The sequence below is a fragment of the Mesocricetus auratus genome, unplaced genomic scaffold (assembly GCF_017639785.1).
Source record: "Mesocricetus auratus isolate SY011 unplaced genomic scaffold, BCM_Maur_2.0 Super-Scaffold_4256, whole genome shotgun sequence".
Classification (NCBI taxonomy): domain Eukaryota; kingdom Metazoa; phylum Chordata; class Mammalia; order Rodentia; family Cricetidae; genus Mesocricetus; species Mesocricetus auratus.
In genome coordinates this window covers 88,750,112-88,774,788 of record NW_024429182.1, presented here as the reverse complement: position 1 = coordinate 88,774,788, position 24,677 = coordinate 88,750,112, and the positions used below count along the sequence as shown (strand labels likewise).

Below are 24,677 nucleotides of genomic sequence, written 5' to 3'. Positions count from 1 at the left end.
TCTTTGGACCCCACCCCCAATTATTGTCTGCTTGGATAGCAAATCCAAGTGTTTGCTTTTCTTTCTTTCATGGTGTCTAGGCTGGCCTTGAACTCACTATGTAGCTGTCTCAGGGTTTCTATTGCTGTGATAAAACACTATGACCAAAAACAACTTGGTGAGGAAAGGTTTCATTTGGCTTACACTTCCGAAATTGCACTGTTCATCACTGTAGGATATTAGGATAGGAACTTAAACAGGACAGGAACCTGGAGGCAGGAGCTGATGAGGGACCACTGACAGGTGCTGCTTCCTGGCTTGTTTCTCATGACTTGCTCAACCTCTTTTCTTTAGAACCCAGGACCACCAACCCAGGGATGGTACCACCCACAATAGGCTGGGCCCTCCTCCATAAATAAGTAATTAAGAAAATCCCCTATAGAAGTGCTTTTCAACATTCCTAGTGCTTGGACCCTTTCAGTTCCTCATGTTGTAGTGACCCCCCTCACCATAAAATTATTTTCATTGTTACTTCATAACTGTAATTTTGTTAGTTATGAATCATAATGTAAATATCGAATGTACAACCCCTGTTGAAGGGTCATCAGATCCCAAAAGTGGTGGTGACCCAGAGTTGAGAACCATAACCCTATAAAGGCATTTTCTTTTTTTTAATCTTCATTCGCTCATTCTTTTTTTTTAAAGATTTATTTATTATATATACAGTGTTCTGATGGGGGAAGTCCTATGTATATGTCAATAAAGCACTGTTGGCCAATAGGGAACCAAGATAGGTGGGACTAGGAGTCGAGGAGGACTCTGGGTAGGAGAAACACAGGAAGTCGAGATGTAACGCCATGGGGTAGGAAGCACGGAAATTTCTCCGGTAAGAGAAATATTTAGATTAACAATTATGGGATAAATACTTAAGTCAGAGCTAGCCAGTCAGAAACAAGCAAGGCCAACAGCTTCATAATTAATATAGCCTCCTGTGTGTTTATTTGGGACCCATGCGGCTCTGGAATCAGTCTGGCGGGAAGGCTTCTCTTTACAGTGTTCTGTGTCCATGTATGCCTGCATGCCAGAAGAGGGCACCAGATCTCATTATAGATGGTTGTGATCTACCATTTGGGTACTGGCAATTAAACCCAGGTCCTCTGGAAGAGCAGCTGGTGTTCTTAACTTCTGAGTCATCTCTCCAGGCCCTTCTTTTTTTAATTAATCAAATTATTTCATTATTTACATCTTGATTGCAGTTTCCCCTTTTTCCTGTCACCTCCCCTTAGCTCCCCTACACCCGCATCCACTCCTCCTTTTTCTGTTCTGAAAGGGGCAGGCTTCCCATGGATGTCAACAAAGGATGGCATATCAAGTTGACCTAAAACTAAGCTCCTCCTTTTGTATTAAGGCTGGGTGAGGCAACCCAGTATGAGGAATAAGTTCCCAAAAGCCAGTCAAAGGTTAGAGACATGCCCTGATCCCATTGCTTTGAGTCCCACATACAGATCAAGCCTATACAACTATCACACATATATAGAGGGCCTTGGTCACTCCCATGCAGGCTCCCTAGCTGTCGTCCAGAGTCTGTGACCTCCTATGAGCCTAGGTTAGCTGCTTCTGTGGGTTCCCTTATGATGACTCCCCCCCACCCATTTGTACATTCCTTCCTCCTTCTCTTCAATAGGATTCCTGGAGCTCAGCTCAGTGCTAGGCTGTGGATATCTGCATTTGTTTCAATCAGTTACTGGATGAAAGGTCTCTGATGACAATTAGCCACCAGTCTGATTAAAGGAGATAGCTAGTTCGGGCACCCTCTCCACTATTGCTAGAAGTCTTAGATGGGATCATCTTTGTGGATTCCTGGGAGTTTCCCTAACCCTAAAATTTACCCCCCACCATCAAGATATCTCTTTCTTTACTCCACCCCCATTCTGATTCCAACCTGCCCAACCCAATACCTCATATTCCCTTCCCCACACCCTTAGTTTCTCCAAGAGATCTATTTCCTCCTCCCAGGAGGAAATTCATGATATGACCCCCCAAATTCTACCAGGGAACTCCTACAGCTGATAAACACCTTCAGTAATATGGTGGGATACAAGAATAACTCAAAAAAAAAAAAAGAAAGAAAGAAAAAGAAAGAAACCAGTAGCCCTTCTATATACAAGTGATAAACGGGATGAAAATGAAATCAGGAAACACCACCCTTTATAATAGCCACAAACAATACAAAATATCTTGGGGTAACTCTAAACAAACATGAAAGACCTGTATGACAAGAACTTCAAGTCTTTGAAGAAAGAAATTAGAGAAGATATTAGAAGGAAAGATCTTCTATGCTCATGGATTGGTAGGATCAACATAGTAAAAAAAGCAATTGTTCTAACAGCAATCTACATATTCAACATAATCCTTACCAAAATCGCAACATAATTCTTCACACTTTAAAAGAACAATATTCAACTTCACATGGAAAAACAAAAAACCCAAGATAGCTAAAACAACCCTGTACAATAAAGGAACTTCCGGAGGTATCACTATCCCTTATTTCAAGCTCTACTAAAGAGTGATAGTAATAAAAACCGCATGGTATTGGCATAAAAACAGACAGGTGGCTCAATGGAATGGAATTGAATCAAAGACCCTTACGTAAACCCACACACCTATGAACACCTGATTTTTGACAAAGAAGTCAAAATTATACAATAGAGGCATTTTCTTAACTGAGGTTCTCTCCTCTCAGATGACTTTAGCTTGTGTCAAGTTGACATCAACTATGGAGCACAGTGGTCACAGATAATCCTGATTTTTAGGTCCCTCTGCTTTCACCTTCTAAGTGCTGAGTTTATTGACGAACATCACCATGCATGGCTGATTTTGCTTGAGTTGCCTTGTGGAGTTTTATCACATGCATCACCTCTCCCTTTCTGAGGTACATACATGTAGGTACACACTGGTAGTCTCACATGTTCAGGAAGATTATGAGTCTGAAGTCAAGTAACCAGTTTTAAAAAGATTTCATCTAAGAGAATATTAACTGAGCAATGAATCAAAATTTTATAGGTCTATATTTTGTCAATGCTCTGTCTCTAATCCTTATTTTCTCATGTACAGTCAGTATTCATATGGGTATTTAGTTATTCTATTATTATTATTATTATTATTTTGGCTTTTTGGCACAGGGCTTCTCTGTGTAGCCACAACTGTTAGGAACTCACTCTACAGACCAGGCTGGCCTTGAACTCAGAGAGAGGCCTGCCTCTGCTTCCTTAATGCTGGGATTAAAGGTTCCTGAATGCTGCGATTAAAGGTGTGTGCTACCACTGAACCTTTTTCTCTCAATTGCATTATTTCACTGCTTTTGTGAAAAATCCCTATGGGTCTACTTATAATTGTTCTTTTCCACTGATCTAGCACAAATGCTTTATGTTAATACAACATATCTTGATTAACCTGGGTTGATATGTTTTAAAATTCTCCAATTTTGTTCTTTTGAGTGTGCTATTCTAAGTCTGCAGTACTTCCACAGAAATTTAAGAATCAATTTGCTAACTTCTAAAAGAAGTTACCTGTAATTTTGACTAAGATTGCATTTAATAGAGAGTTCATTTGTAGAGTGATAACTGACATATTTTCTTTCTCTTTTTTAATTAATTTATTTTTTACATTCCAATCCCAATTCCCCCTCCCTCCTTTCCTCCTTTTCCCTCCCCCCTCCCATGTGCTCCAAGGAGAGGGTAAGGCCTTCCACAGGAAGTCTACTAAGTCTCTCCCATCATCTAGTTGAGGCAGGACCAAGGTACCTCTCCACCCCCACACGCCTGTGTCTAGGCCGGGCAAGGTATCTCTCCATATCGAATGGGATGCACTGAAAGGGGAACACTCCTCCATTGCTGGTGGGAGTGCAAACTTGTGCAGCTGCTGTGGAAACCAGTATATTGATTTCTCAGAACATTAGGGATCAACCTACCTCAAGACCCTGCAATACCACTGTTTGGAATATACCCAAAGAAGGCACATTCACACCACAAGGACATTTGCTCAACTATGTTCATAGCAACATTATTTGTAGTAGCCCAATCTTGGAAACAGCCCATATGCCCCTCAATTAAAGAATGGATAAAGAAAATGTGTCATATTTACACAATGGAGTGCTACTCAGCGGTAAGAAATAATGGCATCCTAAAATTCACAGGCAAATGGACAGAACCAGAAAAAAATCATCCTGAGTGAGGTAACCCAAAACCAGAAAGACAAATATAGTATGTACTCATTCATAAGGGGATACCAGACATAAAACAAAAGATACCCAGCCTACAATCCACAACCCCAGAGAAGCAAAAACCCTTTTCCAGAAACAGATGGAAGCAGATGCAGAAATTCACAGCTAACCATTGGGTTGAGCTTCTGGAGTACAATGTAAATAAGGGAGGAACAAAAATATGAACACAGGAGTCAAGACCATGATAGGGAAACCCACAGAATCAGCTGACCCGAGCTAGTGAGAGATCACTGACTCAGGTCTGACAAATGGGGAATCTGCATAAGACCAAAGTAGACTCCTTAATATAGGTGACAATGGTGTGAATGGGACAATACATGAGGCACTGGCAGTGGGTCCAAGATCTAACACTAATGCACAAACTGACTTAGTGGAGCCCATTCTATATGGAGAGACACCTTGTTCAGACTAGACACAGGGGTGTGGGGGTGGAGAGGTGCCTTGGTCCTGCCTCAACAAGATGATGGGACATACTTAGTAGACTTCCTAGGGGAGGCCTTACCCTCTCTGAGGAGCAGATGGGAGGTGGAGGGAGGAAGAACTGGCATTAGAATGTAAAAAATAAATTAATAAAAAATTAAACTAGAAAAAAAAGGAATGGGCTCCAATAAAGGTTAACTGACATCTTAAAAACACCAAGTCTTTCACATTCTTTGAGTCTTTACTTATAATGATTACATAACTTAAGCTTACTGAGTCATGTTTGTCTCATTTTTTTAATAATCAAGTTTTTAAAGATTTGAACTGCTATATAAGTATGCTAGATAAGTAAATATAGTCTTAGGGGAAGGTCTAAGTTTGTCACTTGTTGATGCTGAAACTAATTCATAATGGGTCGTGCCCATGGTTTTGGACCATTTTAAAACTGTGAGTTCAAGTTTTATTGAACTTGATCTGGGGAATTCTGATTGCTTAAACAGGGGGTGTATTATTTCACAAAGGATATATAATTGCTTCTCCTGGCAGCAAAGGGTAAGGGCATGCTACTAAGTGGGGATTGCCTCTTATTTTTACTGTTTGTATCTCAATGTAAAATTTTCAGGTTTAACCAGCTGTCCAAGCCTTAAAGAGACCAATGTATAAATGTGGTCCTAAAACCTGCTGATTCAGAGGCTCAATTCCCAGCTACCAAATGGCAGCTCACTGTCTGTAACTCCAGTTTCAGGGGACCTGGTACCTTCAAAGACATACATACAGGCAAAACATCAGTGCACACAAAAATAGGTCTTTAAAAAAATCTTTTTAAAATCTTGCTGATGTTCTATTTGTTCTTTTATTAAGAATGCAGAGGAAATATATTTGGAGGTAATCTCTTTTTGAGAAGAACTGTGTATCAAAGTTGTGATTTACATTTATTTGAAAATTTCTAGCCGGGTGTTGGTGGTGCACGCCTTTAATCCCAGCCCTTGAGAGGCAGAGGCTGGCGGATCTCTGTGAGTTCGAGGCCAGCCTGGTCTACAGAGTGAGTTCCAGGATGGCCTCCAAAACAATACAGAGAAACCCTGTCTCGAAAAACAACAACAACAACAACAAAAAAAAGAAAAGAAAAATAAAAAATTTCTAGTATCTTTTTCTGTGTTGATGAGTGGGTTCCTCACAACATGAAGTTTAACATAATGGCAGAAGTGCAGAACTTCACTGGGTAAAAGACAGTAGCTAAGATCTAGACATAATTTAAATGGAGGTTCAATTAGTGTTTTTTGTACCCTCGTTTTGAAAAATATGATCCATTTTTTGAAATGAGACAACATGCAGGAATTAATTATACCCTGTAAAACAATACTGTGAAAAATTATCTTGGCTTTGAAATTGCCTGGTAAACAAAGTAGCTGTTTTGCAGTACTGATGTTCCTTTTGGTTTTCCCTTGAGGGCAAGAAAGAGACTAACTTCTAGGTCATGAAAAAAAAAAAAAAGATTACTAAGTGTTTGAATCACTAACTAAAAATTAATTCATTTAGTTAATGTTCCTTTCTTAAAATATCAACACAGATGTTTGGCCTGCTTTTAAATTCTATGCTTTTGTAAAGGATATTAATAATGTCAGGTGATTTATGCAATCCCAACAAGCAGAGACCAATAAGCCCCAAGTTGTAAATAAAGAACTCATTCAAACAAGGACAGTACATGTAGGTCCATTTATAACCAGAAAGAATGCTTACATGATGGCAAACAATGGTAGGAATACTGATCGACACAGGGACTATGCTTATATTCATCTGAAATGCTAATTTATGGAAGTACTTGTGTAAGTAAAATGTATTTGAAAGAAACAAAATTATGATTGTACCTTTTATTTTCCAGAAAGATGAATATTCAAAGAAAAAATTGTAGTCAGCCTCCTATAGGTCTATAAATTACATGATTAATTATATGTGTTAAGATTAAATTTACACAAAACCTTAAAACATCATCTTAAAATGGGAAACTGAAATCTTTGAATAGAAAATACTGTTAGAAAAAATCCAACACAGTTTTTGTAGCTTTAATATCAATTATTAGGAAGTGTGGAAATTGTCTGAATTTTAGGGCTTGTGAACATCTTGATTTGTGCATCCTACTTCTTTGGTCTATAATTTATGGATAGAAAAGGTTTCTATAACAAAGTAGCCAAGTGTTGGTGGCACACACCTTTAATCCCAGCATTAGGGAGGCAGAGGCAGAGGCAGAAGGATCTCTGTGAGTTCAAGACCAGCCTGGTCTACAGAGTGAGTGCCAGAAGAGGCTCCAAACCTACACAGAGAAACCCTGTCTCGAAAAACAAAATAAAACAAAAAACAAAAAAACTCAACCAACCAAATAAAAAACAAAACAAACAAACAAACAAAAAAGTAACAAAGAATATGTGGGCTTTTTGAAGAGAAAATTTAGTATGATTTATTCTTTTCATACAGGTTCACAAAGTTTATTTTCTACAAAATAATTTTTAGTTACAAAAGATATGCTCTTATTTAATTATTATGTGTGTGATTCAAAGAATTTAAATTATAAGTCAAAACTATTAGAATCCATATGAGAAAAGTCCACTTAATTCTTAATAGGATTCAGTGTAAACATCTTTTCAGACTTAAAATCAACTATATGTATGCATGTAATTACAAATAAAAAAGAATCACATATCTGCTTTATGTAACTACCTTTTACCCTATCTCTAATATATAACACAAGTGTTTCCACACCAATATTTATGTAGATTGACATGCTTCTATGTAGAGTTGAAGTCTTCCAAAGAGACCAGCATTAAATAAATCAATATCAAAATGGTAACTATTTAGGGACTTTGAAATGCATGTTAGGGGCATTCTATCACTGAACTAGATCCCCATCCCCAAAGCCATATCTTGACTTTTTCTTTGTGGCTATACAACTTATGTTAATATCACTAAGTTAAACATTTCTAGATACTATATGCTTTTGATTTTTCATGTGGAACCATATTGTAATTAAGCTGTCTTAAACAAAGGATCTTACGATTCAATGATAGTGTTATCCATGGCTGCAATTTGTTCATTTTTCTCTGATAAATAATACTTTACAGGAAGAAAATTTATATATTTCTATATTCATTCTATCACTGACAAGTTTCAGCTTTCCTATTACTTTAAGATCTAGTTTATTTTTAACTATATGTCTGGTGGGAGTTATGTGCACATGTGAGCATAGATGTTCACAGAACACAGAAGAGGACTGGAGTCTCTAAAGCTGGAGTTAAAGGTGTTTTAAGCCATCTGATGTGGGTGCTGAGAACCCAACTCCAGTCCGATACATAAGCAACATGTGCTATTAACTGCTAAGAAATCTCTCCAGGCCCAAGCTTTGCTATTATTTTAAATAATGCTGCAACAGACATTTTTGTGCACATCTAGAGTGGAATTCTAGCAGAATTATTGTATCTAGGGTAAACATTAGAATCAAATAGTTGTTTTAACTATATCTAGCATGAACATTAGAATGATTTTTTTACATAGTACTTTGATCTCCAAGAAATCATTGTAGAAAACAGTGATTCTTTTTTGTTATCTATAGAGTTGTTTTTCTGAAGAAGCTTTACAACCTTTATATGACTTTGGTCACAAGATGGTCCTGGCACACACAGAATGTCTTGTACTATTGAGTACTGCAAACAGTACACAATAAGAACTAAAGTTGCACTGGTATGAAGTTTTCCCTCATGAAACATATAGATTAGCTTAGGCATGAGGAACTTGTTTACCCCCAAAAAACTTTTTTTATAACAATCAATAAATACGCTTCTGCGTGGCTGTTCAAGTTTCGCTCATGAAGGCTAAATCTCCCTGCAGCCACAGAGCCTGAATTACTTCTGGAGTGACCCTCTTTCTTTAATTGTCTGGTGTAACCAGAACACTGATACATATCTTTTGGTGTATATAAACAAGAGAGCATCTAATGGAATAGCTGGGTCCTTGAATAAGATTCAGGTGTAGCTTTGTAAGAAAGTAACAAATTACCTTATCTTCTAATATCTCATTAATTATATCTTATAGATTTTGTTTTTTAATTTTAAATTTTCATACAAGTATATATTGTATGTTAAGTATATTCCTTCAGACTATTTTTCCTTTCATGTCCCCTTCCCTTCCTTTAATATCCCTGTGTTTCCCTAGACAGCATTATTTCTAATTTCCTATTACACATACAGATATAAGTTCATCTATATAACATCTAAGAACCACAAATGACAGAAAACATATATCTGCCTTTATGAGAATAGTTTAATGCTTAATATACTTACAAACAACTGGGATCATTTTCAGAACATTCTTTTCATAGGTCTTGAAACGGTTTTCTCTGTTTTGTCTTCTAAGTTTCAGAGTTAGAGACAGGGATCTAATTTCATTCTTGTACATGTGGATATCTAGCTTTTCCAAGCATCACTCATTGAAGAGGCAGCTTTCCCCCACAATGTGCATTTTGGGCATCTTTGTCACAAATCAGGTGGCAATAACTGAGATTATATTTGGCTCTGCTATCTTATCCCATTGATCTATATGTCTGTTTTTGTGCCAGTGCCATGACAGTTTTGTCACTATGGCTCTATAGTACAACCTGAGACCAGGTCTGATAATACCTCTAGTAGTATTGATTTTCTCAGGATTCCCTTGGCTGTCCAGGATCTTCTGTGCTTCTATGTAGATTTCATTATTTTCTTTCTATTTTTGTGAAAAATGGAGGAATTTAAGTAGGGACCACAGCGAATCTTGAGCCTGTTTCTGGTGTCACAATATCAATTCATGAACATGATGATCTTTTTGTCTTCCAGTGTCTTCAATTTCTTCAGTGTTTTAAAGTTTTCAATGAAGAATTTTTTTCACTTCCATTACTAGGTTTATGCTAAGGTATTTTGTTTTTTGAGGCAATTGCTTGCTAACATTTTCAAGGGGATTACTAATATACACATTAATAGCATAGCTTATAGGCTATAACTTTATCAACACTTGAACATTCCTTCATTTTTACAAATAGATTTTCTTTTTTAGACTACTTTTTTCCTTTTTCTTTTCTTTTGCTTTTGTTTTTTAAGGCAGGGTTTCTCTGTGTAGCCCCATTTTTCCTGGAACCAACTTTGTGGACCAGGCTGGTCTCAAACTCAGAGATCAGTCAGCCTCTGCCTCCTGAGTGCTGGGATGAAAGGTGTGTTTAACCACTGCCTGACCTAGACCATCTTTTTATATACTTATTAATCAGATAGTTTTCTTTACATGTTTTCCCCTTAAAAATTAGGTTATCTTAAAAAATCTACAGATGCTATTATAACTAGATACAAATTTGTTGGCAATTATATGCTTTACACACATATATTAGTCTGAGGTTTCTATTTTCATTATTCTGTATTTTTATAGATGGTTTCACTATGTAGCAGTGGACTGACTGCCTCTAACTCCAAATCTCTTGTGTTAGCCTCCCCTCATAGGGTGAGGCATGTGCTACCATACCTGGTCTGTGTTGTCACACTCCCTAGCCTTCTATTTATTTATTTTGATGAAAATAAGTTGTAAATTTTAATGCAATCAAATCTTTTAAGATTTGAACTGTTGGTGACTTAAACAAATATTGCTCTACCCCATTTAGAATTGACAGTGTTTAATTTGAGGGTTTATACTTTTTGTGTTGGTATTTTTTATTTTTATTTTTTTCACAAACAGGATCTCACTATGTATCTCTGACTGTCCTAGAACTCATTTTATGTAGGCCAGGCTGCCTCAAACTCACAATAGAGGCACCTGCCTCTGCCTCCCATGTACTGGAACTAAAGTCATATGCCACTATGCCCGGCACATGTTGAAGGTATATTATGTGTATGTGTTTATCCAAAGGTCCTACCATTATTTACTGAGTTGATCATAATTCTTCCACTGTTCTAAAATGTCATTGTCCCATAAAGCACATTTCAATGTAAGTGTGCATCTGTTTGGGCTCTTTTTTCTGTTCTATTGGTCAATGTGATTTTAACTGTGCCATTTTATATTATCTAATTATTTGAGAACTGAAAAGGCATGTGTTTATGACTTTTTTTTCTTATTAAGACAAGGCAGGTATCTACAAAGAGGATTTTGGATCTTCTACTTGGATTTTTGACAGGAACTATATCACCACCAGAGATTATTTTGACAGCTGTTACCATATACTGTACCTTCTCATTTATTTAGGTTTATTTCATTTACAAATTTTATTACCAATTATATCCTGTGGTTCTTGCTTCTATTACACATTATTTCACATATATTTTATTTATATCACTTGGCATAAAATAATTCTAACTATTTAAAGAGAATAGAACAACAACAAACAAGGAACCCAGATTGCTTCTTCTAGCTTAAGTCTTCATTATTTTGTAGAAAAGTTATTTCTGTAAGATCTGAAGCCCATAGGAGATTGTTTCTTATAGTTCATTCTTTTAACATTGGATTATTCATCATTAATTGTTCTCTGCTTTAACAGTACAACTAAAAACTGAGTGAGGAGTGATATGACTGTAGGATTTGGTAATATATGACTCCAGCAGGGTAACACAGTACTTGTCAAGAGAAAACCGAGAAAGAACAAAGAAGTGAGGATTTACATTAATTAGTGAGAAAGTAATTAAATGGATATCACATCTTCGTTAGTTACAGCAGTCTTAAAACACTGATAATTCAATAATACATCTGTAAAAAAGGTATTTGCAAAAAAGAGGAATAATCCAAAAATCACTCAAGATTACCTGCAGAGTACAATTCATCATCCTTATGATGTAGTCAAACTGCTGATGATCCAATATTGCCCGGTTCTGCTGGACATGCAAACCCAGTTCATCAGTGAGACACTGTCTGGCTGCTTTTCCTTTAAGGGCCCTCAAGGCAGCAGGAAGGGTCTGAGGACAAGAGAATTCCAAGTGACCAAATGTACCTCAAGCAACCATGCTCAAAATTCAAGTACATCCTGTCAAGTATTTAATAAAATTACTAGAATTGAATTCCTAGGGAACAGATGATTCACTGTTAAGATGAATTGTAAAATAGATCTGTAATTATATGTTCATTTGTAAGACAGCAAGAAAAACAAGTACAGGTAGCTTATAATGTAAATTGAGAAAACATCAAATTCATTACCATCTCTCCAGACTTGACCGAATTTAGTGGTCAAATAGACTGCTGCTTAGACGATGACTCAAAACTACAGACATTTAGATATCTTTAGATATATGCATTAAAGCTCTCATTGTAAGAGTATTCAGAAATAGTTCCTCTAATTCACCATATGAAGCTGTTCATTTGCATATAGTTATAAAGAGCTTATTTAATTCAGAAAACCTAAAAAAGAAGGCACAATAAGCAAGAAAAGAGAACGTATTATAGCAGGAGGGTGTAACAACTCTAGAAGCACGTATTAAAACAGCCTGGTATGATGGCATACACTTGTATTCAGAGGGGCTGAGGCAAGAGGATCAGTAAAACAAGGCCAATCTAGACTATAACACAGTGAGACTTTGTCTCAAAAATCTAAAACCAAAACAAACCAAAGAAAGAAAGAAAGAAACAGCATGCAAAAGCTGAAGGCAAGAGAAACAATAGGAAACTTGCCACATTTGGAGATACATATACAAATACATACATACATACATACATACATACACACACACACACACACACACACACACACACACACACACACACAAACCAAACCAATCAAATAACAAATAACTAACAAAAACAAAAAGTGAGGGATGATGGGCTATTCGGTATAGTAGCAAGCAACTGTACATGTTTACCAACCCCCTGAAATGTGATCATGAGTCACCCAGAAAAAGCTATGTTATGTTCAGCATGTTCCATTGAAAAGGGCATGAAAATCCAAAAGAGGCATATTTAAATTGTAGTGTCAGTTTCTAGTATACACTACACAATTTAACAAAAATCCTTACCACAAAAAGAAAAAAGCAACTACATATAAAATAAAGTGTGTGAAAAGTGATTAGAGAAATGTGTGTTAAGAGTTAGGAGTGTAGCCGGGCAGTGGTGGCGCATGCCTTTAATCCCAGCACTCGGGAGGCAGAGGCAGAGGCAGGCGGATCTCTGTGAGTTCGAGCCCAGGCTGGACCGACAACCTCCAAAACAATACAGAGAAACCCTATCTCGTAAAAAAAAAAAAAAAAAGAGTTAGGAGTATATATTGCTGTTGTGGAAGATACAAGTTCAGTTCCCAGCACGCACATCAAGTGCCTTATCACCCTAGCTCCAGGAGGTTCTGATGCCGTGGCCTCTGCAGGCACCTGCACTACTCACATGTGTATACTCCGTGTCTCTCTCTCTCCTACACACACACACACACACACACACACACAATTTAAAATGATAATATTAAATCTTTATAACAACTAGAGAGAAAAATCACTACTAAATTCTCTTGTGGGTGTAGGCTTGAACTAGTCTTAAATTTTGGACACTATTCATTTTAAATGGCTTAAAGAGATCTAAGAGAATTAGAAAACAGACCACTTGCTAACTGCAGAATGCAAATCTAAAAGGAAAATATTAAACAGGAAAAATGTTATTTTATTACCTTTTCAGTTTCCAAAGTTTTATTTTCAAATATAAATGAGATACAGTTTCTAACAACTTCCAATCTCTGTGCACTGTTGAAAACTGTTATCACTTTATCCATTATTGAAACTAGTGGAGGAAAGTAAAGAAAATACAAATAAATTAAAACTACATAAATTATGCAATGACTAGCCTAATCTTTCAAATCCTGGAAAAAATTAAAATAACAAATGCCACCTAACAAGAAAACATTACTATATATTAGTCATGGTAACAGTCTTAAAGTGACTAAGTTTTCCCTTTGGAGGATACAATTTAGTTCACATTTGATGACAATGATAATTACCAGTATAACACTTGTAAATATATAGTCATCTAACAAACCAACTCCAGGATACCCCTAGAATGCTAAGCTAGAGCTAAAATGGGAAGCAGCTCCACAATCACAAAATTTTAACACATCTCCCTCAACTGGTAGGGAAGAAGAGACAAGATTCAGTAAAGAAAGACAGCCATAGCCCCACCTCTTCTGCTCAGTTCCATACTGAACTTGAGTTGAAAGAGGCAAACCCAGTCTCAAAATGGAGGGCTATGATCCAAAGGAACCAGGACAGTTGAGGAAGCTGTTTATAGGTGGGCTGGGCTTTGAAGCTACAGATGATAGCTTGAGAGAACAGTTTGTGAAATGGAGCACACTTATAGACTGTGTGGTAATGAGAGATTCTCCAAACAAAATGTTCCAGGGCTTTGGTTTTGTGACCTCCTCTTGTGTTGAAGAGGGGGATGCTGTAATGTGTGCTGAGTCACACAAGATGGATATGTGGTAGAAACATAGAGTCCTTTCCAGAGAGGATTCTATAAAACCTGGTACCTGTTTAACAGAGAAGAAAATGTGTGTTGGTGGAATTGAAGAAGATACAGAAGAATATAATCTGAGAGACTACTTTAAAAAATATTGCAGGATTTGCCGGGTGTTGGTGGCACACGCCTTTAATCCCAGCATTTGGGAGGCAGAGGCAGGCAGATCTCTGTGAGTTCGAGGCCAGCCTGGTCTACAGAGTGAGTTCCAGGCCAGACTCCAAAACAATACAGAGAAACCCTGTCTCGAAAAACCAAAAAAACAAAACAAAACAAAAAAAATATTGCAGGATTGAAACCATAGAAGTTATGAAAGACAGGCAGAGTGGAAAAACAGAGAGGATTTGCTTGTGTAACTTTTGTGTGATCATGACACAATTGATAAAATTGTTGTTCAGAAATACCACACTATTAGTGTAATGAAAAAACCTTTCTAAACAAGAGATGCAGTCGGCTGGATGACAGAGAGCTCATGGAGGTAACTTTATGGGTCATGGAAGAAACCTTGGAGGTAATTTTGGTTGTGGTGGAAACGTTGGTGGAAAAGGAGGCTATGGTGGTGGAGGTGGTGGTGGCAGAGGTAGTTATGGAGGACTACCATGGTGGATATAATGGAATTGGAAGTGATGGTGGCAACTATGGTGGTGTCCTGGTTACAGGAGTAGAGAGTTATGGTAGTGGTGGACCAGGTATGGAAACTAAGGTGGTGGATATGGTGGTGGTGGAGGAGGATATAATGGCTACAATGAAGGAGGAATTTTTGGTGGAGGTAACTATGGTGGTGGTGGGAACTATATTGACTTTGGAAATTACAGTGGACAACAGCAATAAAAAATTATGGACCCATGAAGGCAGACAATTTTGGTGGAAGCAGCTCAGGCAGTCCCTATCATGATGCCTATGGATCTGGTGGTGGAAGTGAAGTGGTGGATATGGTAGCAGAAGGTTTTAAAAAACAGCAGAAAAACTGTTTAAGAAACATCTTCTAATAGGAGAGTGAGCAAAGAGTTTTCAGGAAAGTGGCAGGCTACTTTGAGACAGTCGTCCTAACTGTATTAGAGGAACTATAAAAATCTTCCAGGGAAGGAATGATGATCCATAGTCAGAAAAGTTACTGCAGCTTACACAGGAAACCCTTCTTGCTCAAGACTGTCAAAGTCACAGTTAGCAAAAAGTGCAGCTATTGATTAATGCAATGTAGTGTCAGTTAGATGTACATTCCTGAGGTCTTTATCTGTTGTAGCTTTGTCTTTTTCTTTTCATTACATTAGTTATAGTGTCCTGTAAATTGTGATAGTGGTACCAGGAATAAAAAACTAAGTTAAAAATTTAACTTTAAGAAAAAGAAAAAAAGAGAAAAAAGAAAGTCCACAAAAGACGAGAATGTACTTACAAATCAGATACCTTCTAAAAGAATCACTTAAAAACTACAGAAAATTCTAGTAATTCAATAATAAATGCTCAAATTAAAATTGGACAGTCTTTATTTATTTAAAAACAGGACTCACTATGTAGTCCTGGCTGCCCTGAAACTTGCTACATGGACCATACTGACCTTAAACTCAGCAAATCACCTGCTTCTGCCTCCTGATTGCTGAGACTAAAGGTATGTGCCACCATTAATGGAGCATGCAGAAAAGGCAACAAACATAATAAGTTGCTGAGTATTCTGGTCTGTGTGTGTGTGGGGGTGTCGCACCCTTGTTCATTGCTGGTAGAGTATAATGAAGGGCATCTGCTGTGGAAAGGAGTGTCAGTTCTTTAAAACACAAGAGTATCACACCACCTCACCAGTTCATTCCTGGGCATGTACTCAAGAGAATTTAAAACACATCTACACAGAAGTTATGCATCAGCAGCATTATTCATAAAAGCTCCAAAGCAGAACCAAATATCCATCAACTCAGGAATTTTGTTGAACATTATTTTCCCCTTATTGTTGAACATTATTCACCCACATAAAGCAATGCCATACTGACATCTGCTACTACAAAAACTTTGAAAACATTATGCTAAACGAATAAGCCAGTCACAAAAGAACATATGGTACATAATCCCATTTATACAAATGCACATAATAGGCAAATTCATGAAGATAGTAAGTAGATTACTCTCCAACATGGAGAGAAGGTAGTTCAGCAAAAAAGTAGGAAATCACTGAGGATAGGTACAGAAGAACATTTATAAATGGCTTAAGAAAATATTCTTAAACTAAACAGTGATAATGGAAGAGTGAACTGTGAGTTTCTCAAAGTTGTAGCACTGTATACTTGTAGAACTTTTGATATGTGAACTACAGCTCAGTGAAGTGTTTCAAGAAACAGATTTTACAGTTGCAGCAGTCAGATAATTATCCTTTTCCTGAGAGGTAGTGTGGGTAGGGTATCTGAGAATTGATAACTCTTTGATTTAGCTCATGCACTTGTTTATTTTATAAGATTATAAACTTTTCTTTGCTGTGTTTTGTACTTGATAAAAGGACATGGGGGGGATATACAGTTTGCTTTTGTTGTCATGGTTTTGAGAGAGTCTCATTATGTAGTCTATGTGGGTGCTGTATTCCCTGTATATCCACATTTGGCCTAGAACTTGGGGCAATCCTGCCTTAGTCTCTGAGTGCTAGGGTTATAGAAATGTGCCACGATCCCCATTTCAAAAAAGGTTTATTTTTACACCTGAAATATGAAGGCAAATGGATGGTACTAGAAGAAACCATCCTGAGTGAGGTAACTCAGTCACAAAAAGAGAAACATGGCATGCATTCTTTCATATATGGATTTTAGACATAGATCTGGGGAGTGCCAGCCTACAATCCCATGGCCAGAGAGTCTGGGAACAGAACCTTCATTCAATGGCTGATGGAAGCAGAGGCAGACTCCCATGGCTAAGTACTGAGCTGAACTCAAGGAATCCAATGACAGAGAGGGAGGACTGATGACCAAAGGGGTTAAGACTGGGCTGGTTTAGCTCCCAGAAACAGCTGACCTGACAAGGGTTAGCTCTTGAATCCCAGACTGATGCCTGGAAATCCAGCATGGGACTGATCAAGATCCCCTGAATGTGGGTGTCAGTGAGGAGGCCTAGGTAATCTATTGAGCCTTGGGTAGTAGATCAGTATTTATCCTGGGTATACAAATGGACTTTGGGCACCCATCCAGCAATGAGAGATGCAGTCTCACCCTGGACTCTTGGGGGAGGGTCTAGGCCCTGCCCTAGATGAAATGACAGACTATAGACACCCCCATGGAGGGCCTCACTGTCCCTGAGGAAATGAGGGGATTTTGGAGGGGTTGGTGGGAGGGCATGGGAGGAGGGGAGGGAAAGGGAGAGGGACCTGGAATTGACATGTGAAGCAACCTTGTTTCTAATTTAAATTTAAATTTAAAAATAAAATTTAAAAAATCAATCTTCTCCAGTGGAGTGACATTGGGTATGTCAACCACATTCCAGGGCAGGCCGTATGCCCAGGAGTGGTTGGCCCACAATAAATGGACCACAGTGTTTGTGAAAAAAAAATGAACACACACACACACACACACACACACACATACACAAATACATACCAACAGGTGGACCTGCTGGCACCACACATTTCTTTTCTATTCGTGTAGCAGGAGGTGCATTCTGGTTCTTAGCAAGATTTTCTTGTATTAGTTCCTGAACCCGGGCTTCATCAATCTTTGGGAAAGGAAGAATATGAACTCTCAAATGGGATCCTTCTGTTGGGCGTGGAACTTTCTGGAACGCCATATGAGGATTTGGATTCTCCTGTAGTATCAGATTCAAATAAAATTATCCAAGTTAACATATTTAACATAGCAGTGGAAAATGGAAGACTAGAAGAGCACAGAAGGACACACTGAAATCAGGTGAGTGATTCATATATATGCCAACATATACTGAATGCCAGAATCTTCTTCCAGGATCTTCAGCAGCATCTGAGACAGCTGGTCTTCTTCTTCCATGATTATGTCCCTTGCTGGGATTTTAGATCTGATTGCATTTCCTCACCTCTTAATTATGTGAATACCTCAATGCTCAATCCTTGAATCTTTATTCTATTAACATTTAAATCCCTTTGAGATCACTTCCAGTCTCTTACCTCTTAATCATAAAGACATCAATGAGTCAATGTTCCTTTTTTTGTTCAGTAAAGTGGCCTTCCCATCAGAGTGAAACCTAAAAGTTATTAACGAGACTAAAGGATCTAATCTTTCTATGCAACTATATGCTACATCCATTTGGATTGGGGCTCACAGGCTCCTTGGCACACAACTATTACCTTGGTCTGAAATACTTCCTTCATTCCCTCTGAATTTGCATTTCTTATGGACATCTTTTCTGGACTCCTTACCAAAAATATTTTGCCTCCTCTAATATATCCCTTATCTAGCTTCTATTTTTCTCTTTAATATGTAAAACCTTTTCACATAGCATACATTTTATTTATTTTTTACCCTTGTCTTACTAAGATGAAGCACCACAAAAGCAGATGTCTTCCTTGATTAAGTTATTTTTTTAATTAAATAATTTTAAACCATTTTATTTTGCTTTATGCATGTGCATGTGTGTTTCTCTGTGCATATGCACATGTGCATGCATGTGCCTGCAGAGGCTAGAGGAGAATATCAACTGTCCTGAAGGTGGAGTCCTAGGTGGCTTTGAGTTGTCTAATATGGGTACTGGGAAGTGAACTCCAGTCTTTAAAAAGACCTCTGGGCTATCTCAAGCCCCCATCTTAAAGAGTTGGTTATTTGCTGTTGCTCTCACTGTTCTTTGTTGTGTTTTATTTGTTTTGTTCTATATACCTATTGCAGGAAAGAACTGAGAGGTATGTAAAAAGTACTTCCTTCCCACTGCATGCTAATGAGTGGGAAACAATGACACACATCAAAATTATAATTTTTAAAAACTTTTGGTACAGGAGATTGAACCCAAGACTTTCCATATGCTACCACTGACTGACACCCCCTAACCCTACCAGCTAATACTTTTAAATACTCTAGGGCCAGCATGAAACTTTATCTAGCATCCAGTTAAGGAGTATTCTATTTCAAATCCTGAGCAGAGTGGAATTTATGTGTTCTCTAAGTTCTCTAGGGAAGGCTGCTTTACAACCTTTCTTAGACCAATTCTAGCATTTATTATCCTTCTGCCACCAGGAAATTCCTTACTTCCACTGAACCTATGCTGTTCATGGTATAGACTAAACTCATTAGTATCCTATAACATGCTCTTGTCAGTTAAAAATGGTCAACTGTCACCATCTATTAGAACTGCTCCTCCAAATTCTTTTTGGTTATATCTCTCAGACCCAGAAAAAGAAAAAGATAGATCAGGGCAGAGGATACAGTTAGCATTTCCCAAAACACAATGGAAATAAGACTGCTCTATGGGTCAAAACACTATATTTTTGTTCTTGTGCTGCTCAATATGTGATGTTAGATAAATAACTTTACCTAAGATAATCAGGCTTCTGTTACAAATTTCCTTGAAAAAGCAAAATCGTGTATATTTAACTTTTTGCCTAAAATTCTGCCTGGAATTAACACAAACATCACTTGTCTGTATTCTCTGTAATTTCTTTCTTCAGAAAGTAGCACATTTGTTAGATTTGATCTTTAGCATGATTTTTATTCATATATTCTCAAAATAGTTAATTAACAATTTTCTAAAATATAGTTTTTCCAGGGTTGAGAGGTAATTCATAATGACCTTGAATTCTGAATCCATTAAGTATTTTGCTATTTCTATTTTGACATATTTTTGTAGAAACTGAAAAAGAAAACCTCTGCACTCTTATTTCAAATGAAGTAAATAATAGTCATCATGACAACTTTTAAAGTTTTTGTGTATGCATATATATGTATATGTTCATAGTATGTCATCATGGGTATACACCTAAGAAGTGTGTGTGTGGAGATCTAAGGAAAATTTTGGGTGTTGGTTCTCACTTTACATCTTGTTTGAGGCAGGTTCTCTCTTGTTTACTACCGTGTAGACTAGGTTAGCTGACTTGCAAGCTTCTGGCATTTTTCCTGTCTCTACATTCCATCTCCCCACAGACGCACACTGAAATGAATTATGGACTTAGACATCACTGTGTCTTATTTTTATATGAGCTCTGGGGAATCTGAACTCAGGCTGTCAGGTTAGCATGATAAGGGCTTTACCCACTGAGCCATAGTCCTAGCCTCCTCATTTTAACAACTTTTAACATATTAAAAAATTACCTTTTGTAACAATGCAAGTATGTCTGAGTTATATTTTCTTTTTCTTAGCATCTCTATTACCTGCTGTTCTAACACTGACTTAAGGTCATTTAGAAAAACAAAGAGTACACATAACACTTCTAGTCAAAATCTGTAATGTGGCATGTTAATTTATATAGGAAAGAACGAAGACCCACAAAAAGTCACAAGGAAGTTCAGAACCACATTATAGCTTGAATCTTACATGCTTCCCAGTGATTTATATACTAGGTTCTATCACCAGCTATTGATGCTATTAGGGGTGCTAAAATATTTAGGAGTTAGGAATAAGTACATCACAGGGTATGCACCATTAATGGGAATATTGGTCCCTTGGCCCCTTTCTGTCTCTGCTTCCTAGCCACAGTGAGATGAATAGCTTCTTCCACTATGTATACTACTCATGGTAACTATGCCACCAAAGCCCAAAACATCAGGGTCTAGAAGCTATTGCTTAAAGTCTCTGAACTATAGAATCAACATTAATCATTACTACTTGTAAGTTCATTGTTTCAAGTATTTTGTCCCAGTAACAGAGAACCGAGGGACAGAGAAAAAATATATCCAAACTTACATAAACTCATGACCATTAGTGAAGGGTTAAATGAACAAATTGGACAGCCCAGAAACAAGATTAGATATGAAAATATGATAACACTAGGTACTTACGTTTTTGTATGCCAAGTTTTAAAATGAAATGTATTCCTTTCCTTTCTAAGATTGTAACACCAACTACTTATATTAGTAACAATAGTGATTACACTGGTAGTAAAAGTAGCAGTAGCAGTCTACACATAGACACTTATTAAAGAAAAGATGCTGCTCATTAACAATATTCCTATAAATAAAATCAGAAAAACTGCAAACCAAATCCATGCAACAAGCATTTAAAAACGCCAGGTTAAAAGTTCAAAGGTGATCCTATCTGTAGTTGCAGAAACATGCAGACCTTAGATAAATTTACTAAATTATGACATACTGTGTTTCCTGGCTGCGGTGTCTGTGTACTACTGCCCTCTAACGGGCAGCATGTTAAGTGTAAAGGACCATATGTGTCATCTGAAACTGTTTGGTCCCTAAAAGTACTTACGTGAAAAGAGCAGCAAGGAAAGGAAGCTCACCTTAGAATTTGCTGTACTCTAGGGGGTCTCTACTTTCACTTCTCTTTACTTTTTTTTCTACTTTTACTTCTCACTGTAAAGGGATAAGGGGTTTTGACTGGTTCCCTAGGTTACTGACTTCAGTAAAAGCTATAGGCCAGGTTTGCTGCCGAAAAAAGGAAATCTATTATTTTCTATAAGTTCAAACCAACAAAAAAATTTTTACTTGGGTTCAGAGAAATGTAAATACAAAGTAATAGCCAAATCTTTAGATAACTGAACTAAGTGACATACAAACAATTCTCTGTAAGTCCACCAGAATGAACAACCTATGAAAGTCTGCCTAAATTAAGTACTACCATTGTGAGTAAATTTTAAATTTTGATGATGATTTTCAAGGCATGGTCTTTGTAATATATAGGGAGACACTCACTGTTTTTCTCAGTCTTGAAAAAACCTACAGACATATATACCATATAGCCGGCTGGGGAACATGAATTTTCTTTCTTCCTTTGCCAGAGTAAATGAGAATACATATAGGTTTTATAGAAAAGAAGGCCAAGCATTCATGTCAAATAAAGGCAAAACAGAACAAAATAAAACAAAACTCCTAAGATTCAGTGGGAATCCAAAATAGGCAATGGCCACACTAGAAAAATTCTTCCTACAAATTTGACTTAGAGGTTACTAAATATTCAAGATTAGCTCAGATCTTTAAAATTGTTTAGTATTCATACTTTATACTTAGTACTCTAGGGATTACTCAAATCCTTCCAAATATAGTTGATGACATTAATATTGCTGATGCAAATCACTAAATACTACCAATATAACTGGACTTGAGCTGCCTGGTAGCACCTAAGATTGATAGGATGAAATATTCTTGATTTTTCAACTTTATAAGTCTTTCAATGATTACTCAGATACACCACAGTCACTTAACACCAATGCATTTGGTGTGGAGAACTTTTTCCATCTAATATGCTGTTTCATCTTCGCTGGATGTGTGTTTTAAACCTGACAATGCACTGTAAAAAGTTTGGCCTCTATTTATTAGATGTCAATAGCCACAGCCTCTCTAGCCATGATAACCCAAAGTATCTTCTGATATTGCCCAATATGACAATGTCTCTAAATACAGCAGGAGGGTTGAGGTTTTTTTTTGTTTTTGTTTTTGAGAATCATTACTTTAATGACTCCAGATGGAGGGTCTCTATTCTTACCTAATTACTTTTATCACAAATACTAAGGCAGCATTTGCATATAATAATTAACTAAGATAATACATATTGCCTGTTGAAATTAAAATAGCTACAAAGAGACACTACTGCACAGTTATGAGAATGACTTCAAGAAAAACAAAGAAACAAAAATTAACAAATGATACTGAGTGTTGCTGAAGATATAAAGCAAATGAAACTCTCACATACTGCTAGTGAGAATGCAAAATAATATAGACACTTAGAAAAACAATCAGCAGTTTTAAACAAAGTTAAATGTTGTGGTACCATATACTGTAGCATCTCAGTCCTAAGTATTTGTCTCAGGGAAATAAAATTTATATGTATGTAAATATATGCATAAATGTTTAGGATATTCATTATTGCCAAAATTTGTTTCTCGGCTGGTCAACAAAGAGATAAAACTTATGTAATCCATACAAGTTGAATGCTACTCAGATATGAGAGGTATACTCTCTAGCTATGTGTGAGCATGGGGGAATTTGAAATATATTAAGAGAATGAAGCCAAATTCAAAACAACTGAATTGTGGAAAAGACAAAATCACAGAGATTGAAAACAGATCAGTGGTTACCAAGAATTTGAGGTGGAAGGAGGATGTGACTACCAAGAGGCATTAAAGAACTTTCCAGAGTGATAAGCATCTTATATGCATCTACCACGGCACTGGTAGCATACTGAATTTGTCAAAATGTATAGATGCTACACTAAAAATTTTATTCTATGTAAATCAAATCACAATAAGTTGACTTAAGTTGAACAAGCAAAAAAGATAGAGAGGAGTTTATGCTTTGAATTAAAGGGTCTTATTTCAACTGATTTTCTAGTACTTTGAAATGAAATTTCATAAAATTCTTCTCTTGGTTATCCTGGCATTTAATTACAAGATCTTGTGTAAGGTCTAGAATCACAGGGATAAGGTGCCTAAGTAGGAAAACATGTACTTGTACATACACTAAAAGGCAGAGGGCAACTTTCAGTATTATCAACCGGGCACAAAAAAGGAAAAGATGTATAGATGTGTATACACTAATCTTTATGGCATAAACTCTAACAATGTCTCAAATGCATTTAATCTTCTCCTCTATTCCACTTTTCCTAGGTACTGAAGTCACCAGTACTTTTCTTAATTATTTAGGAAGTTCGAGGAATCAAGAAAACCAGTCAAATCAAGTTCAATTCATAGAATTCACATTCCTGAAACTCGACTAAACGGCAAAATAAAGGAGTGATGAGAAGAAACTGGAAAAAAAATCAAGATTTCTTTGAAATCATGAAATGGGTTGTGAAGACAAGCTAGATACACATACCAGATTTAAATACAACAAAGTATTTACAAACATTGAATAACATCTCTATTTCTCAATTTTAACCCAAGAATAATCAAATAGTGAAATTATATTTTGGTTCCTGTTTACCAAAGGGGAATTTTAGAAATGTGACTTTGACATGGTAGTGAAACTGGCTTCCATGTGGATCACTTTCCATAATCTGACATGATTCCTCTCCTTACTCCCAATTTCCCAAATGACCCAAGAAAGTAACTTTACCAACATGGTCTATTTTTTTTTTGCTGTTGCCTTTTTAATATCATAAAGTACCTATGATGATGGGGCTGTCGCAAACTTCAGCATCTAACAACTAGAAGGAACAATGACAATCTATCATAATAATCTCAGATTCTCAATCATCATGCTTATTTTTTCTGAAAGATATTAGGAGAATCATGTGCCTAAATATACTTGACACTAGTACATACTTGATAAGTACATACTGGATGAATGGAATCAACTAAATTAATGGAATTGAAATTTTTTAAGTCTAGTAAAGACTGATGAAATATAAAGTGCATTTCACATAGTTAATAAATAAGGCAAGTTCTATTTTACATAATAAAAAGTTTCATTATGATCATTTTAAAAACTGA

At 36.8% G+C, this 24,677-nt stretch overlaps 1 protein-coding gene and 1 pseudogene across 4 annotated transcripts in view; one reads left to right on the top strand and one right to left on the bottom strand.

The window, feature by feature from the left end:
- Positions 1–24,677, bottom strand: part of Sbf2 (SET binding factor 2) — a 360,275-nt gene that overhangs the window by 127,980 nt on the left and 207,618 nt on the right. For all 4 annotated transcript variants that reach the window (XM_040756376.1, XM_040756381.1, XM_040756385.1 and 1 more), the window contains exons 14-16: positions 17,722–17,926; positions 13,320–13,429; positions 11,482–11,631 (exon numbers count right to left, since the gene is read on the bottom strand). In XM_040756376.1, coding sequence (XP_040612310.1) covers positions 11,482–11,631; positions 13,320–13,429; positions 17,722–17,926 — 465 coding nt within the window. The remainder of the gene's footprint in view (positions 1–11,481; positions 11,632–13,319; positions 13,430–17,721; positions 17,927–24,677) is intronic.
- LOC101841996 lies at positions 13,882–15,110 on the top strand (annotated as a pseudogene).